The sequence below is a fragment of the Neomonachus schauinslandi genome, chromosome 11 (genome assembly GCF_002201575.2).
Source record: "Neomonachus schauinslandi chromosome 11, ASM220157v2, whole genome shotgun sequence".
In the NCBI taxonomy this organism is placed as follows: Eukaryota; Metazoa; Chordata; class Mammalia; order Carnivora; family Phocidae; genus Neomonachus; species Neomonachus schauinslandi.
Genome location: NC_058413.1, coordinates 32,190,030 through 32,204,112, shown reverse-complemented (window position 1 = coordinate 32,204,112; position 14,083 = coordinate 32,190,030). Strand labels below are relative to the sequence as shown.

General features: G+C 39.6%; 1 protein-coding gene across 1 annotated transcript; it reads left to right on the top strand.

Moving 5' to 3' along the window:
- Window positions 1–11,810: 11,810 nt before the first annotated feature.
- Window positions 11,811–13,855, top strand: FIBIN (fin bud initiation factor homolog). Its single transcript, XM_021685877.1, has one exon. It carries the CDS (start codon window positions 12,230–12,232, stop codon window positions 12,863–12,865), a length of 636 nt encoding a protein of 211 aa, XP_021541552.1. The 5' UTR covers window positions 11,811–12,229; the 3' UTR covers window positions 12,866–13,855.
- The last annotated feature ends 228 nt before the right edge of the window (window positions 13,856–14,083 follow it).

The window sequence follows — 14,083 nt, the reverse complement described above, 5'->3', positions numbered from 1 at the left end:
CCATGGCTGGCCTCTCACTCTACCAACATCCTACTGCTGGATTTACCATGTGGTATGTCTGGTGGGTCCAGTGATTTATACCATCATGGCAAGAGTGATCCTCCTTTGAGGCCACATCTTCTCTGGCTTCATTTTTTGAAAGATACTTGTCCTGGATACAGAATTCTTGGTTGATAGTTTTTTGGGGTTGTTGTTTGTTTGTTTTTATTCTTTCAGTAACTTAAAGATTCTCTACTGTCTGCTGGCTTACATTGTTTACCACGAGAGAAATCTGCTGCCATCTTTGTTCCTGTGTTCACAATTTGTCCTTTTCCTTCAGCTGACTTTTAGGTTTTCTCTTTATTACTAGTTTTAAGTAGCTTGATTCATGTTTATTTTATTGTTTTTTTTTTAAGCTTTTTGGATCTGTGGCTTTACAATTTTAATCAAATTTGGAAAAGTATTGACTATTGTATCTCCAAATACTTTTTCCGTTTATCCTTCTTTTTCTCCTTCAGGAACTGCAATTACATACACATAAGGCTGCTTGAGGTCATTCCACAGCTCACTGATAACTGTCTTCATGCTTTTTTAGTCTTTTATGTTTCTGTGATTCATTTTGGATATTTTTTAAGTCTTCAAATTCGCTAATCTCTTTTTCTGCCATGAGTTATCTCTACCTTTAATCCAATAGGGTTTATTTTACATCTCGGGCATTCTTTTAACTCTATAGTTTAGTTTGTTTCTTTTTTATACTTTCTATGTCTCTACTTAATATCATCAATATTTCCTCTTGCATCTTGAATAAATGAAAAGCAATTATAATAACTTGAATGTCTGTCTAATAATTCAATTATCTGTGTCAATTCTAGTTCAGTTGCGATTGATTGATTTTTCTCCTCATCATGGGTTCTGTTTACCTAGATGAGGAATGTCTGGTAATATTTAATTAAATACTAGACATTATTAATTTTAACTTGTGTGTTAGCTATTTTTGTATTCTTATAAATATTCTTCAGTTTTGTTCTGGGATATGGGTACATTACCTGGAAATAATTTGATCTTTATAGGTTTTGTTTATAAGCTTTTTTAGTATGGATCAGAGCAGCATTTAGAATATGGCTAATACTTCCCCACTATTGAGGCAAAATTCTTTCATGTAATCTACCCAACATTCAGTAAATAATGAAGTTTTCTACTCTGCCTGGTTGGAATTGGACCTCTTTTCAGCCCTGTGTGAGCTCTAGAGATTGTTCCCTCTAATCCTTCCAGTGGTTCTTTCTCCACTTCTGGTAGTTTACTTTCATGCATGCGCTGATCACTACTCAGCTGAAGACTTGAGGAAGACCCTCTACAGATTTCTGGAGGTCCTCTCCACTACCCTGCTTTGTGAACTCTAGCCAAACTAGCCTCCCTGGACCTCCAGCCCGATTTCTCCACCTGGTGTACCCTTCCTTATACCATCTCTGGTTTTCCAACTTTCTGGGGTCATTGTCTTCCTTGCCTGATGCCCAATGTCTTGAAAACTTTTTTTTAAAGATTTTATTTATTTATTTATTTGAGAGAGAGAGCACGAGCAGAGGGAGGGGCAGAGGGAGAGAGAGAGGGAGAAGTAGACTCCCTGCTGAGCATAGAACCTGACAATGCAGGCCTCAATATCAGAACCCTGAGATCATGACCTGAGCTGAAGTCAGACACTTAACAGACTGAGCCACCCAGGTGCCCCTTGGAAATTCTTATTTAATGTACTATGTCAGGTGCTTTAGTCATTTCAGGTTGGAGGGTATATTCATCTTCTGTCATCTCATCTTAGCAAGAAGCACAAAATAGTGTAATATTTTTTCTAGTGTCTTAAGTTTACTGGTAATATTTGAGTTCATATATTCTGATGATATTCTGTTTGGGGTGATCTGGGATGGCAGTTTTCAATCAACAGTCTTTCTTCCTCAAATTAAAATATCTATAAACATCTCCTTGTTTAGGATTCTAAAGCTAAGATCCTAATGTATTAAAATGTCTAGAGTAAGAGCAAACCACAAAAACATTTTGCTTACACATTGCCAAGTATCTAAAATCTAGATGTATCCAAGTAGCCTGATGTTTGATTTCATATAGACCTAATATGTGAATGCTTACTTTTTCTCTTTCCTGTCAGCTGTTGGAGTTCAGTATCCATGAGTGCAAACTACAGACAATTCACCATTCCAAAGCTAATCCCATTCTTCTCTTTAAGCAGCTTTGGAATGTAGCCATACCTGAGCCAAGGAGGGTCCAGGAGGTTAAAAATAAGAAATATTTTTCTCTAATTGGATATTGTAAAAATCATTCTACAAGTGGAAAGTAACTTTTTAATGACAAATCACTTTTTAGTTATTTTTAAACTTGTTTATATTCTTCTTGACAGAAATATTTTTCTTCTCTGGGGATCATTTTGTCCTTTTCCATTTGGCTTCTACTTTTGAGATAAAGCCATTATCAATAAACCATTTGGGAGGAGAAAAAAGGAAGATAGCTTATCCTAGGCAGAAAGCCCCATATTCATCTTATCCAAACATGCATGGACCCAGTGACACACCCCACAGCTAAGTGGCAAAGTATACCTAATACTAATTAAAATCTCTAAGACTGAGAGCATTTTTATTTTGTGTTCTGTCTCTATTAAATACCTTCAATCCTATTATATTACTGTGCTGTCACAACAGTGTTATTCTAAGTCACAAGTCTTTCCACTATTCATAAATTATAGCTTGCTGTCAGTTTGTACCAGGCACTGGCCTACTTTGGGGGGAAAAAAAAAGGATTCTCTATTTTTTTAAATACAGTTAAGAGTCTTTCTAAACATCATCAGTTACTTGGTTACTTGACAGACCTCCCCAGTAGCACATGCTCTATTTTTAAACTTTCTTAAAATCCAAACATCATTTTTATTTTTATACAGCTTAAAAAAAATGCTTCAAAGGATATTTTCATTGAATTGTGTTAAGACCAAGACAAATTTTGTTGTTATATTTTATTAAAACTGCCCTCTTTATTTTTCATCATTGAGAATGGAAAATTACACTTTTCCTCCCATTTTCCTTTTAACATTTGCATGTAGACAACCACACATCTTTCAAACTTGGTTCAACTATCCCTGAAGGAAAACATCATTTACATTAAAAGAAATGAAAGAGAAAAAATATGGTAAGTATCTAACGATGTAGATTTTTTTCATTTTCTCATGTACATTACAGGATATAATTTAGTCTCTGAAGCTACCTAATAGAAATTCCTTCCATTTAGGTGGTGGTATGAGGCAAAATCTGGGAAGCAGCAGTCTTAATAAATATACAAGGGACCTGGACCCGAGAAAGGAAAAAAATTAAAATCCAGTTGTCTTGAATTATTTGGCCCGACCGTAATTCCTGGATTTTAGGATTTCTGGTTAGAAATCCTACCCAAGTGTAGAGAAGCTTTATCACAAAATAACCCTCTACAACATTGGGATTGCATCCCCCCTCACCTTGCCCTCCAGCCCAACCCTTAATACTAGCAATGAAAATTCTGATCCAAAAGATCTAGGAATTTAACCTCAGAGTCCACAGTCCGAGAATGTGCTTTTATTTTGACAGTAGAATGAATCTACCAGAGGTTACCAAATCCAAAGGGTTTGGGTATCTGGCTCCAGCGCCAAGTGGTTTAGGAGACTAATGCAAATGAATGTCTGCTGTCTGCAGACCCAGAATCAGGATGTCAGAGAAGCCTTCTGCCTAAAGAATGTAAAGTCAGGAGCTCTGTGAAGCGGATGCTTTCAGAATGTAGCCCAAGATTTTCTACCTCTCAGTACTATTTTCCTTTCTTTGCTTCTCTTTTTCTTCCTAAATTTCATACTATACCCTATTATGGAAAATATGAGAAAGGCAGACCAAATTAAAGAATAACATAGCTATTACCTCCATAGAGGTAAGCATGCTACCTTTTGTCATATTACCATCTTGGCTTTGTATTGTTTTTATTGCTTTCCTTAGTAATCATTTTTCATATGGTATTGTATCACAATACTTTCTCATTTTTATTAAAAATATCTTAAATTTAATTTTCAGGGGCGCCTGGGTGGCGCAGTCACTTAAGCGTCCTACTCTTGGTTTTGGCTTATATCATGATCTCACGGTCATGAGATCAAGCCCCACGTTAAGGCTTCACACTCAGCACAGAGTCTGCTTAAGTTTCTCTTTCCCTCTCCCTCTGCCCCTACCCGCCCCCACCGCTCTCTCTTTCTCTTAAATAAATAAATCTTAACAAAAAATTTAATTTTCATAAGATGTAAAATCTTTCCAGTATAAGGGTACACTATGTATTTAGTTTAGTTGTTTTTTTTTTTTTTCTCTCCTTGGGAGATTTTGCTTGTTTCTACCTTTCTATTCTTAAAAACAGTGCAGCAGTGGATGTCTTTGTTTATACATCTTTCTATGCATTTCTATATGTATTTATGTTTCTGGCATATATTCTAGAAGCAAAATTACCGGGTCCAAGTGTATGAAAAATTTTAAATCTCTCAATACAAATAACCATACTGCTTTGCAGAAAGGTCAAACCCATTAATATCTCCATCTTTAATATATGAGAACACTTGTCTTTCTATGTCATTATAGCATTAAGAAGTATAACTATTTTATACTAATATTAGGACAAATCCTATCTCATTGTTATTTTCATTTCTGGTTTTTCATTACTTACAAGGTTACATATTTTATATGTTAAATAGGAATGTAGTTTTCACTACTGAAAACTGCCTACTTGTCTCACTTGCTCATTTATCTTCTGAGGTTCTAGTGTTTTTCTTCTTGGGTTCGTAGAACTCAGTATACACTAAGAATATTAAACATTTCTTATCAAAATGTGTTGCAAATATCCCAATTCACAATCGTGACTATAACAACTTTCACATATGTTTTGTATGTAACCAAATCTACCATACTTTCTTTTTATAGATCTTTACATTGTTTTATTTGCTGTTTGTTCTTTGCAGAGTTGCAATAACAAGCTAAAGACAAGGCAGGCTGCAACCCGGACTCACTGCTGACAAATTGTTTATTATGAACAAAAATTTTGTTCATAAAGTTCATCGGCAAATGAGTACATTTCCCCAGTCCAAAGAATCTTTAGTTACGTGATCCGTAGTCTGTTGCTAATAAACTGTCTCAAGTCTGTCCCCATTGAGCCCTCTCGTGTCCGTGGTTCAAAACATATGGTCAGTATTAAATTGATAACCCCACTTACAATCATTGGCTTAATAACTTCCAACAACAAATATTTGCTGAACACCTACTCTGAACTAGGTCAGATTGAAGAGCATCCCAGTTTTAAACAAGAGCACGCCCTAAACAGATTCAATACCTAAAGAGCATATTTAAGTAAATTGTTATATCTCAAATGTCTCTATGAGCCTATTCTTCTGCCTCCATCTGTTCGACATTTAGGGCCATCAGTAATAAGGGCCAAATGAGGAGTAGGTAACAGGAGTGAAAAGTTAAGTGTTAGTGTTCATTAGGCAGCATAAACAAAGCTGCAAAATAAGAAGTGGAGGAAACTGAGTCCAGCCTGGAACCAGGATCTGCGAATAGGCTTTCTGAAGTATTCAGACTTTTCCTCCCAAAGGCAATACTGACAAGCCCATTTTGACTCATCTTCAAAATAGCCCCTATCATCCTCTTCCAACTGCATTTCTTTAGAATTAAAAACTGGGTTTGGATTTGGATTCAAAACATAATCAAGGACTTTTTCACTGCAAGACAATTTTTAATCTCCAAGATCTTGAAAAAAGGCAGCCAAGGACCAAGAAACACAAGCATGGAAGATATTCCTGTTTTCTGACAAAGAAAGTGAAATGCTATTACTAATCTGGCCACATCCCTCCACTCCCCACCCTAACTGATTTCTGAGGGGCATCTGTTTGGCCATTTTGTGGACTCCTTTATAAATTTCATTAAGACCAGAACTAGCAGAGTTCCTTGAACAAGGGGACTGACTCAGCCCCATTGTTCCTCAGTAACCTCAGTCAGCGGCTCTTGGCCTAAAAATTTCATGACACTTGTCCTGTTCCCAAGCTCAGATGTGAGCTTTCACTCTGTCAAATCATCACAGTCTTTGCAGGTCCCTCTCATCTGATCCTCTTGTATACTTCCATCTGGAGACTCTTTGCACCCCGAGTCCCCCGCAACCTCAACAGATGATACAGCTGCTTCTGCTCCTCCTTGTTTTCCCATGTGGTTGCTGAACAAAGTGCTTGCAGTATCAAAGTGAAACTGGTATATCCTCTCTCTTACTCTATCTCTCTGCCTTTTCTCATTTCCCCCAATTCTATTGGTTTTTATAATTAAAATGATGAGGGAAAATAAAACACTGCTCAGAGAGGGGAAACAAACAAGGTTTGATTCTTCTCTGACCTAGCTGGATTATAACCCAGGACATGCACTTCCAATAGCAGTAAAGTGAAAATCTTCACCAGGCTAATAAAGTACACTGCAGGGTGGTCTGATGCTTCTGTAGTTTACAAACCAGAACACTCTAGGACCATATATACAGACTGCTGCACAGTTTACTCAGGACAGGTCAAAAGTCGCCCTTCTGAGCAATACTCCCCTCTGAATGTTCTGAATATTGGAACTCGCAGAACTTTTTCCCTTCTCTACTGCCAGATTAAGTGTGAGACATCACTGGCTGACTGTTGGCCAGATAAAATATGTATTCAAATAGATAGATTATCTGACCATCATTAAATTATAGAATTCCTTAAATTCTACAGCTTAACTATCACAACAACAAATATTTGGCTCTTGCTATATGCTTGGCTCTGTGCTAATCACAGAGAATATAAAGGTAAATTTAAAGGTAAATAAAATACACTCTTACCCTTGAGGAATTCACAGTCAAGTGGGGAAGACAGACTAGTTCATAGATAATCCAATGCAATGCAACACACATAACAGAAGAACAAAGAAAAAGTACCATTGAAACACTAACTCCAGTGCAACTGATGAATGACTAAACTCTACCTCTGAAACTACTAATATACACTATATGTTATAAACTCTCTATATAAACTCTGCCTCTGAAACTATAACATATACTGTATGTTAATTAATTAAATTTAAATTTAAAGAAAAGAAAAAAAGAAAGGAGACAAAGAAAAGAAAAGAAAAGAAGAAAAGATAGAAAACACTAGTTGCAAAAAACATCTTGCCGAAACACTGACTAGGAAGTGACCAACTTCACCTAGGGTGCTAACATGTATTCATTAAGCACTTCTTATGACTGTATTAGGCACTCAGGATATAGAAGGGAACACAGCTCCTGTCTTTCTGTAGTGTAAACCAAGCTGGAGAGACAAACTTAGAACAAATAAATACCTAAATTAAAGTATAATCATAAACAATAGAAAGTGCCATGAGGGAAGAAACAGAGTGGTATAAAAGGAATTGATAGGGAGAACTAATTAAAATTGGGAAATCAAGGAAGGGCTTTTAGAGGAAATACCATTATAGCTAAGTCATAGAAGAGCGTTACTGAGTCACCCTGACTTGCAGTGGACTTGAATTTGGTGTTAACATGTTGGTGATATTTGTTACCGCAGCATATCACAGCCTTTTCTCACTAATGGAGACAGACTGGGAGAACTGATCAAACTCTTCCCACATTATACTTATTTCCTTGTAAGCATTCTCATTAGGTTTCCATGGGTGTGTTGTATTGCCTATATTTCATGGGAACTTTGTGATTGTTCTTGTTAAGAATTGCCCCTAACCAATGTTATTATAGCAAATAATAATAACCACTTCACTGAATTAATGTGACAAATAAATTCGATCATCAAAATTTATTCCACTCTCTCTTCTTTTTCTCCTTCTGTCTTTTCTTCCTTCTTTACTTGCTACCTTTCTTCCTTACTCATCCATTTCTTTTCCTTTCTCCTTCCCACCCTCTGTAAACAATGGTTGCTAAACAAATGCTAGTGATTTCCTGTTAATTGATAAAATAATACCCAAAGTGCTAAATACTGGGGCTTTCTTATCTTCTCCCCTTTGTCTTCCTTTTCTCTCTTCTCCCACCCCAGAACGCCTACTCTGGTCCAAGCTAACTTCCTTGTTTTTTTCTTCTCTGACATGGTTTAGGGATTCAGTCTGAATTCAGCCTCCCCCCCCCCATTTGGGGGAGGGGAGGTGTTGAGAGTGAGAACTTCCACTTCCCAGAGACACACTTTGAATTTCTAGACTGCGTAGTGGGACCTCATCTCTTACAAGCCTCTTTGTCTATAAAAATTCCACTATTATCATAATCAGAAACAGGGGATCACAAAAGTCTTTGGCAGGGGGAAATCATGGAGCTTAAGAAATCTTATAGGTCTTTAGGCTCATGGTTCCAGCCTGATTTCCTGCTTCCCTCTCTGAAGTGGTAACTGGACCAAAGGAACAAGATTTAAAGTGCGCCAAAAAGAAGAAAGGATACACGAGCTGTAAGCTAGCCAACCCTGCTTGCGTTGCAAGGCAAGGATTGCAAATAAGCAGCTGGTACTGGGTGAGGATGCTTATCTACTTACATGACTCCAGCCACTGCTGCTGGGGTCCTCCTTTATTCTTAATTTTATCCAGTTCCTGCCGTTTGACTTCATCTCTAGTTTTCAGCCCTAGGACTGAAAACTCAACTATTGTCCCTATCAGCGGATCGTACTTCTCGATTTTACTTCTCCAAGTTCTCCGTCCTGTATATCTGGGTTTGGACATTTCCTCTGGCTCCATTTACTTCAGGCCAATCATTAGAAGCCCACCTTAACTCTGACTCTAGTAGATCAGCCCAAGACGGGATTGTGCACATATGAAGACTTTATAAATAAACAACTTTTAAAAATGAACAAGATGAAGTGTTTAGTGCAAAAGGCCATGGTGTGCTGGAGCTAACTAACACTGGCTCGTGAGAACTAATCGTTAGGTTTTTAGGAATTTTGCAAGTCAGTTGTTAAACAGTCATTATTGAAAATTATGTTATTTATACTTGCAGTTAAATAAATTATATTAAAATAAAGGGAATGCATATGTAAAACTCATCACTTTGAAATTACTATTTTCTTTGCTCTTGGGGTTATCTGTATCTAATGTATCTGTATAATGGAAATGCTATATAATGGTGTGTCATTGCACACATCTTCCTAACTCTGTCTGTATTCAGTGATCCAGGCATGGTGAGTGTATTCACACCATGGAAATCAGCAAATGCTACAAAGAGCTTTTTTCTCCCATAGAGCCAGCTGTTAAATAGTTGACTGCGCACAACTACAAGAGTGCTGGTGTCTTTCAGAAATGGTTAATAAAGACAAAAGCATGGGGTAGGGAGAGTATTTGTAGTTACTTCCCTGGAATCCATTCTCATACTGTCCCCTTCCTAAATAAGACCTTAAATTTTTCATCCATGTAGTTTGCATGGTACCTTGCCTTCAGCTGCAGAACAGGGTCCTTTTTCATTTGTTGTCCCAAGCGCAGTGGCCAATCCCAAACCTCTGACTACAGTCAACCTGGTTCAAGGATGAATTAATGGTCCAAATCAAACCAACATGGCCACTGAGGCTGATTTGAAGGACCTGCCATTCATAACCTTTCATTCCTACTACATAGGAACAAGGACGTTTGCAGCTGCAAAAGACACTTGTAGCTGTCCTGGAACCACAAATGAAAAAGACTACCCAAGAATGAATTTAAGCTGAGGAAGTAGAACCAAAAAATGGTGAGAAAGAAACTAGATTCTGGACCAGGCGCAGACTGAAAATCTAATTATAGACTTTCTGTAAGTCAGTGAATTCCTTTTTGACTTCAGTGTGATTGGAATTAGACTTTCAGTTACTTGTGCCAAAGCAATGCCTTCCTGATACATGACATGGAGTTTATATCTTTAGATGAGGTAATTGTAGGAAAAAGTAAATACTCTTAGCCATTCATATCATGGTTGTTTGTGTATATAGGCCTGACTCTTCACCAGAGAGCAAACTCTTTGTAGGCTGAAACTTCTTACTGCACATCTTTGTATCTACAGCTCACTTAACACTGTGCCCTGCATAAAGTAGGGGGCAAGTAGTAATAAGTGCTTAATTTAGGTTTGCTTAATTGAATTGGTTCGTAAGTCAGGGAGGGATTGTGCAAGAAGTGGAGTGAATCCGAGTAAATTCCTCTTCCCTTCTTTGGCCAAGCAGCCAATTTGAATCCATCTGTTGTCATTTGTGAATGTCCTAGGAAAAAAAGAATGAAGTAATATGACTCTTGAGTCCAACAGTCCAGTCTCTCCATGGAGAAGGTGGTAGTTCTCTGCTGGAATGCAGTGAAAATAAGTCATCATCTTTTTGGTTAGCATAATCGCTAAGAAGACTCCTTTTATCTGTGTTTTCATGATGTCAAATATCTGGATAAGAATTAAATGTGCAGTCAACATGTCTTGCAAAATCTATGCATGTGGCACCACAGTGACGAAATATCCAGGTACTTAACCAGACTTCTCATCTATCCACAAGTCTGGGTTGTTTATGTCAGAAAGTGACGGTAACAAGTATGACAATCCCAGAACTCTATGGCACTGTAGCTCTGAATGACACCAGTCCCTTATGACTTGGAGAGGAAGATAAGTACTAACACAGGCAGATCACATGAGTATTTCAGCTACATTTCAAGGCCGAAAGGAAATAACTACAAAAACAGGAATTCTGCCTCCACTTTCCCATCCTTTCCCTGTCTTTTCTCCAACCCTCTCACTGTCAACATGCAATGTATCTTCTTTATTTATATTAGTTTAATTTTCTCTCAATTTCCTAGAATGTAAGCTCCAAGAGGGCAAGTATTCGTCTCCATTTTTTCCACAGCTCTCGTAGCGGTATCTGAAATAGACTCTAGCATATAGTAAATGCTCAGTAAACATTTCTGGGACAAGTGAGTTGGCCGATGGATGGCAATTTGTTAATTAACTCATAGATCAGAAACTAAAAAGGCCTGGTAAAAACAAAAAACAAAAAACTTTGTTTTTCTAAATTAAATGAAAAGACCCTGTGCTGGCTCCACCACAGTCTAACTTTGTGACTACAAACAATTTGTTTCTCATGGTGTCCCTTGGTTTCTCCAGATAATAGTCCCAGCCCTACATTCTTCAAAAACTTTTAGGCATCTCAAAAGAGACAATAGCTGCAAAGGTGTCATTGCCGAAGCTCAGCACGGATGGTTTTTCATAGGATTAAACAATTATCTCAGTTGTCCACTTACTTATTAAACTGGCAAAATTCCATTTTCAGCTTTTGTTCCTGTACATACCAGCAACCATGCATTAATCAGTTTTCTATATTGCTATTGCTTTCAATGTATTGTTATTAACATTTTTAATTAACTAACCATTTCCAAACAAAACTGCCATGTCTTACACTACAAATTTGCCTTCGAAGTCACAAACTTTCTAATGATAAATATAGACATACTTAACAAATCCAATCGAACTGGTACTTACTTCAAATGTGAAGTAGTATTTCTCCAGAGTAATCACTCTTCCCTCCAGTATGTTAACAGCAGATCAGTCTTTCTGTTGTAAGCATTCTGTTTACCCTGTTCTTATTTTCTCCTTCAAGCTAAATTCTATTTTGCAAGGTCCCCCTTCCAGTCTTAAAAAAAAAAAGATCCTGTACCTTTAATAGCAGAGACCTGATGAGAGGTTTCTTTCCAAACTTGTTCCCTGGCTTCCAAGTGACGAAACCAGCTGTAATTTGAGAGCAGAGAGATCCTCAGGATATCATTAGCCAAAGGAAAAGCTCCACATTCCCACCCAGTCCAGAAGTTGAAATCGTATCAGAGGGCAAGAGCCTCTCTCTCCAGCTACAGGCTCCATCTCTCAGGAGCAAGGGGGAACTCCGAGAGAGAGTGGGGCAACCGAGCCCTGGAGGAGGGGTTCCCTCTCCTGCCGGTGATCCCGCCGCCGCCGCCGCCGCCGCCGCCGGGAAGGAGCCGGCTGAGTTCCAGCCCGGAGCGCAGGAGCCAGAGCCTGCGTGCATCCTGCGCTGTGTGGCCGTGCTACCCAGGCGCCGGTGACACAGCCACATGAAGCCTGCCGGGGAGGGGGGGCCAGGGTGCAGCAAGCCGGCGGGGATTGAGGCTGTCGCCGTCTTGGGGAGGCACTGACTCCCAGGGGGACCCCCTTCTTCGTGCCCGGGCGAACTGTCTTCTCCAGGGGTCCCCGGTCATCCTGACTCTCCAGGATGGTGTTCCTGAAGTTGCTCTGGATAGGTTTCTTCTGCCGCCTGTGTCAGGGCTACTTCGATGGCCCTCTCTACCCGGAGATGTCCAATGGGACTCTGCACCACTACTTCGTGCCCGACGGGGACTATGAAGAGAATGATGACCCTGAGAAGTGCCAGTTGCTGTTCAGGGTGAGTGACCACCGGCGCTGCTCCCAGGGGGAGGGGAGCCAGGCCAGCAGTCTGCTGAGCCTCACCCTCCGGGAAGAGTTCACCGTGCTGGGCCGCCAGGTGGAGGATGCTGGGCGTGTCCTGGAGGGCATCAGTAAGAGCATCTCCTACGACCTGGACGGGGAAGAGAGCTATGGCAAGTACCTGCGGCGGGAGTCCCACCAGATCGGGGATGCCTACTCCAACTCGGACAAGTCTCTCACTGAGCTGGAAAGCAAGTTTAAGCAGGGCCAGGAACAGGACAGCAGGCAAGAGAGCAGGCTCAACGAGGACTTCTTGGGGATGCTGGTCCACACCAGGTCCCTGCTGAAGGAAACGCTTGACATCTCCATGGGGCTCAGGGACAAATACGAGCTGCTGGCCCTCACCATCAGGAGCCATGGGACCCGGCTAGGTCGGCTGAAAAATGATTATCTTAAAGTGTAGGTGAAAGGGCACACTGGCAGGGAGAGGGCATCAAGTCAGCCCGGTTGTGGAGGGTGGGGGCAGAAGACAGGGCTAACATTTCCCTTATACTTCTTATTTTTTATATCTGGAGTTGCACTTGGAGAATGATCTGAAGTGAACTTTAAAGGAAATGAGTGAGAGTCGAGTTGTTTCGTTTCTGTACATTATTTATGGAATTGCTATTGATTTGTTACTTGGAAAGAACAACTTATGGCTATGCCTCCTGCCTTCCCTAGAGGACTTTATAACTCTGCAGAGACACCTGTTTCAGCCATGTCTAGAAGGACACAGTTTATGCAGTAGGGAGCGATTACATTTCCCCACCCTGGAGATTATGGGAAAATACTCAGAGAGGATAGTGCAGAGTTCCCTTTCGCCCTCAGCCTTGGCTCTTGGGCTCTGAAAGTTGTCAGTTGTCTGTTTTTCAGATGAGGTCCCAGGTGCTGCTCAGCCTGCCTGCCAGCAGATGGAAGTCGCCAGTTTCTTCTTCTCCTTTTCTCTCTTATTTATTAACCATGGTCTCCAAGGTTTTGTTTTTAGTTTTGGGGGTTTTTTGTTTGTTTTTCGTTTTTTTTTGTTTTGTTTTTTTTTTTTTTTTTGTAAGAGTATTGCCTAGAAATATGCAAATCGTCCTTTGCAGGGAGATGTCCAAGGTGCCTCTGTGAGTGTAAGTTGAAGTGACCACATTTAAGAAGTCCAAGCTTTGTGGTGGGTACACACTCATGTTGCTAAGCTGATTTGTTGTGTCTCTCATTGTATGCCTGTGTCCTCAGAGCTGCAGTCCATTACAAAATAGTAGATAGATTGAACACACCCCTGAATGCCGATGATGTAGGTTACCAATGTATTCGTTCTGGGTTTGGGGGTTTTGCTTCTGTTTGCGTATTGGAAACTTGTACTTCAAGTAGGGGGGGATTCTAATTTAAATAACTCCTTCATTAAGTTTTATTATTCAGCCAATAAATATGTTCGCGTATAATACTGGCTTATTTTCTAATTGATATCCATAACTTTCATATTGCAAAGAGAAGTACAGTGCAAGAGGAAAGAGAAGGGTGGGATTTAAGCCAGTTTACTCAGAGTATATGATAAAGAAGGCAGAGGGATGGCTATGTATTTGGCAATCCTCTCTTCCCTGGCCCCCCTTATCATCCTCAAAAGAAAAAAATCTAGGTCTAGCCAGAAGTTGATCTCTGC

What these genes read in the sequence shown, in the direction of transcription:
- FIBIN (XM_021685877.1), top strand. Translation starts at nt 12,230, where the DNA reads ATGGTGTTCCTGAAGTTGCTCTGGATAGGTTTCTTCTGCCGCCTGTGT.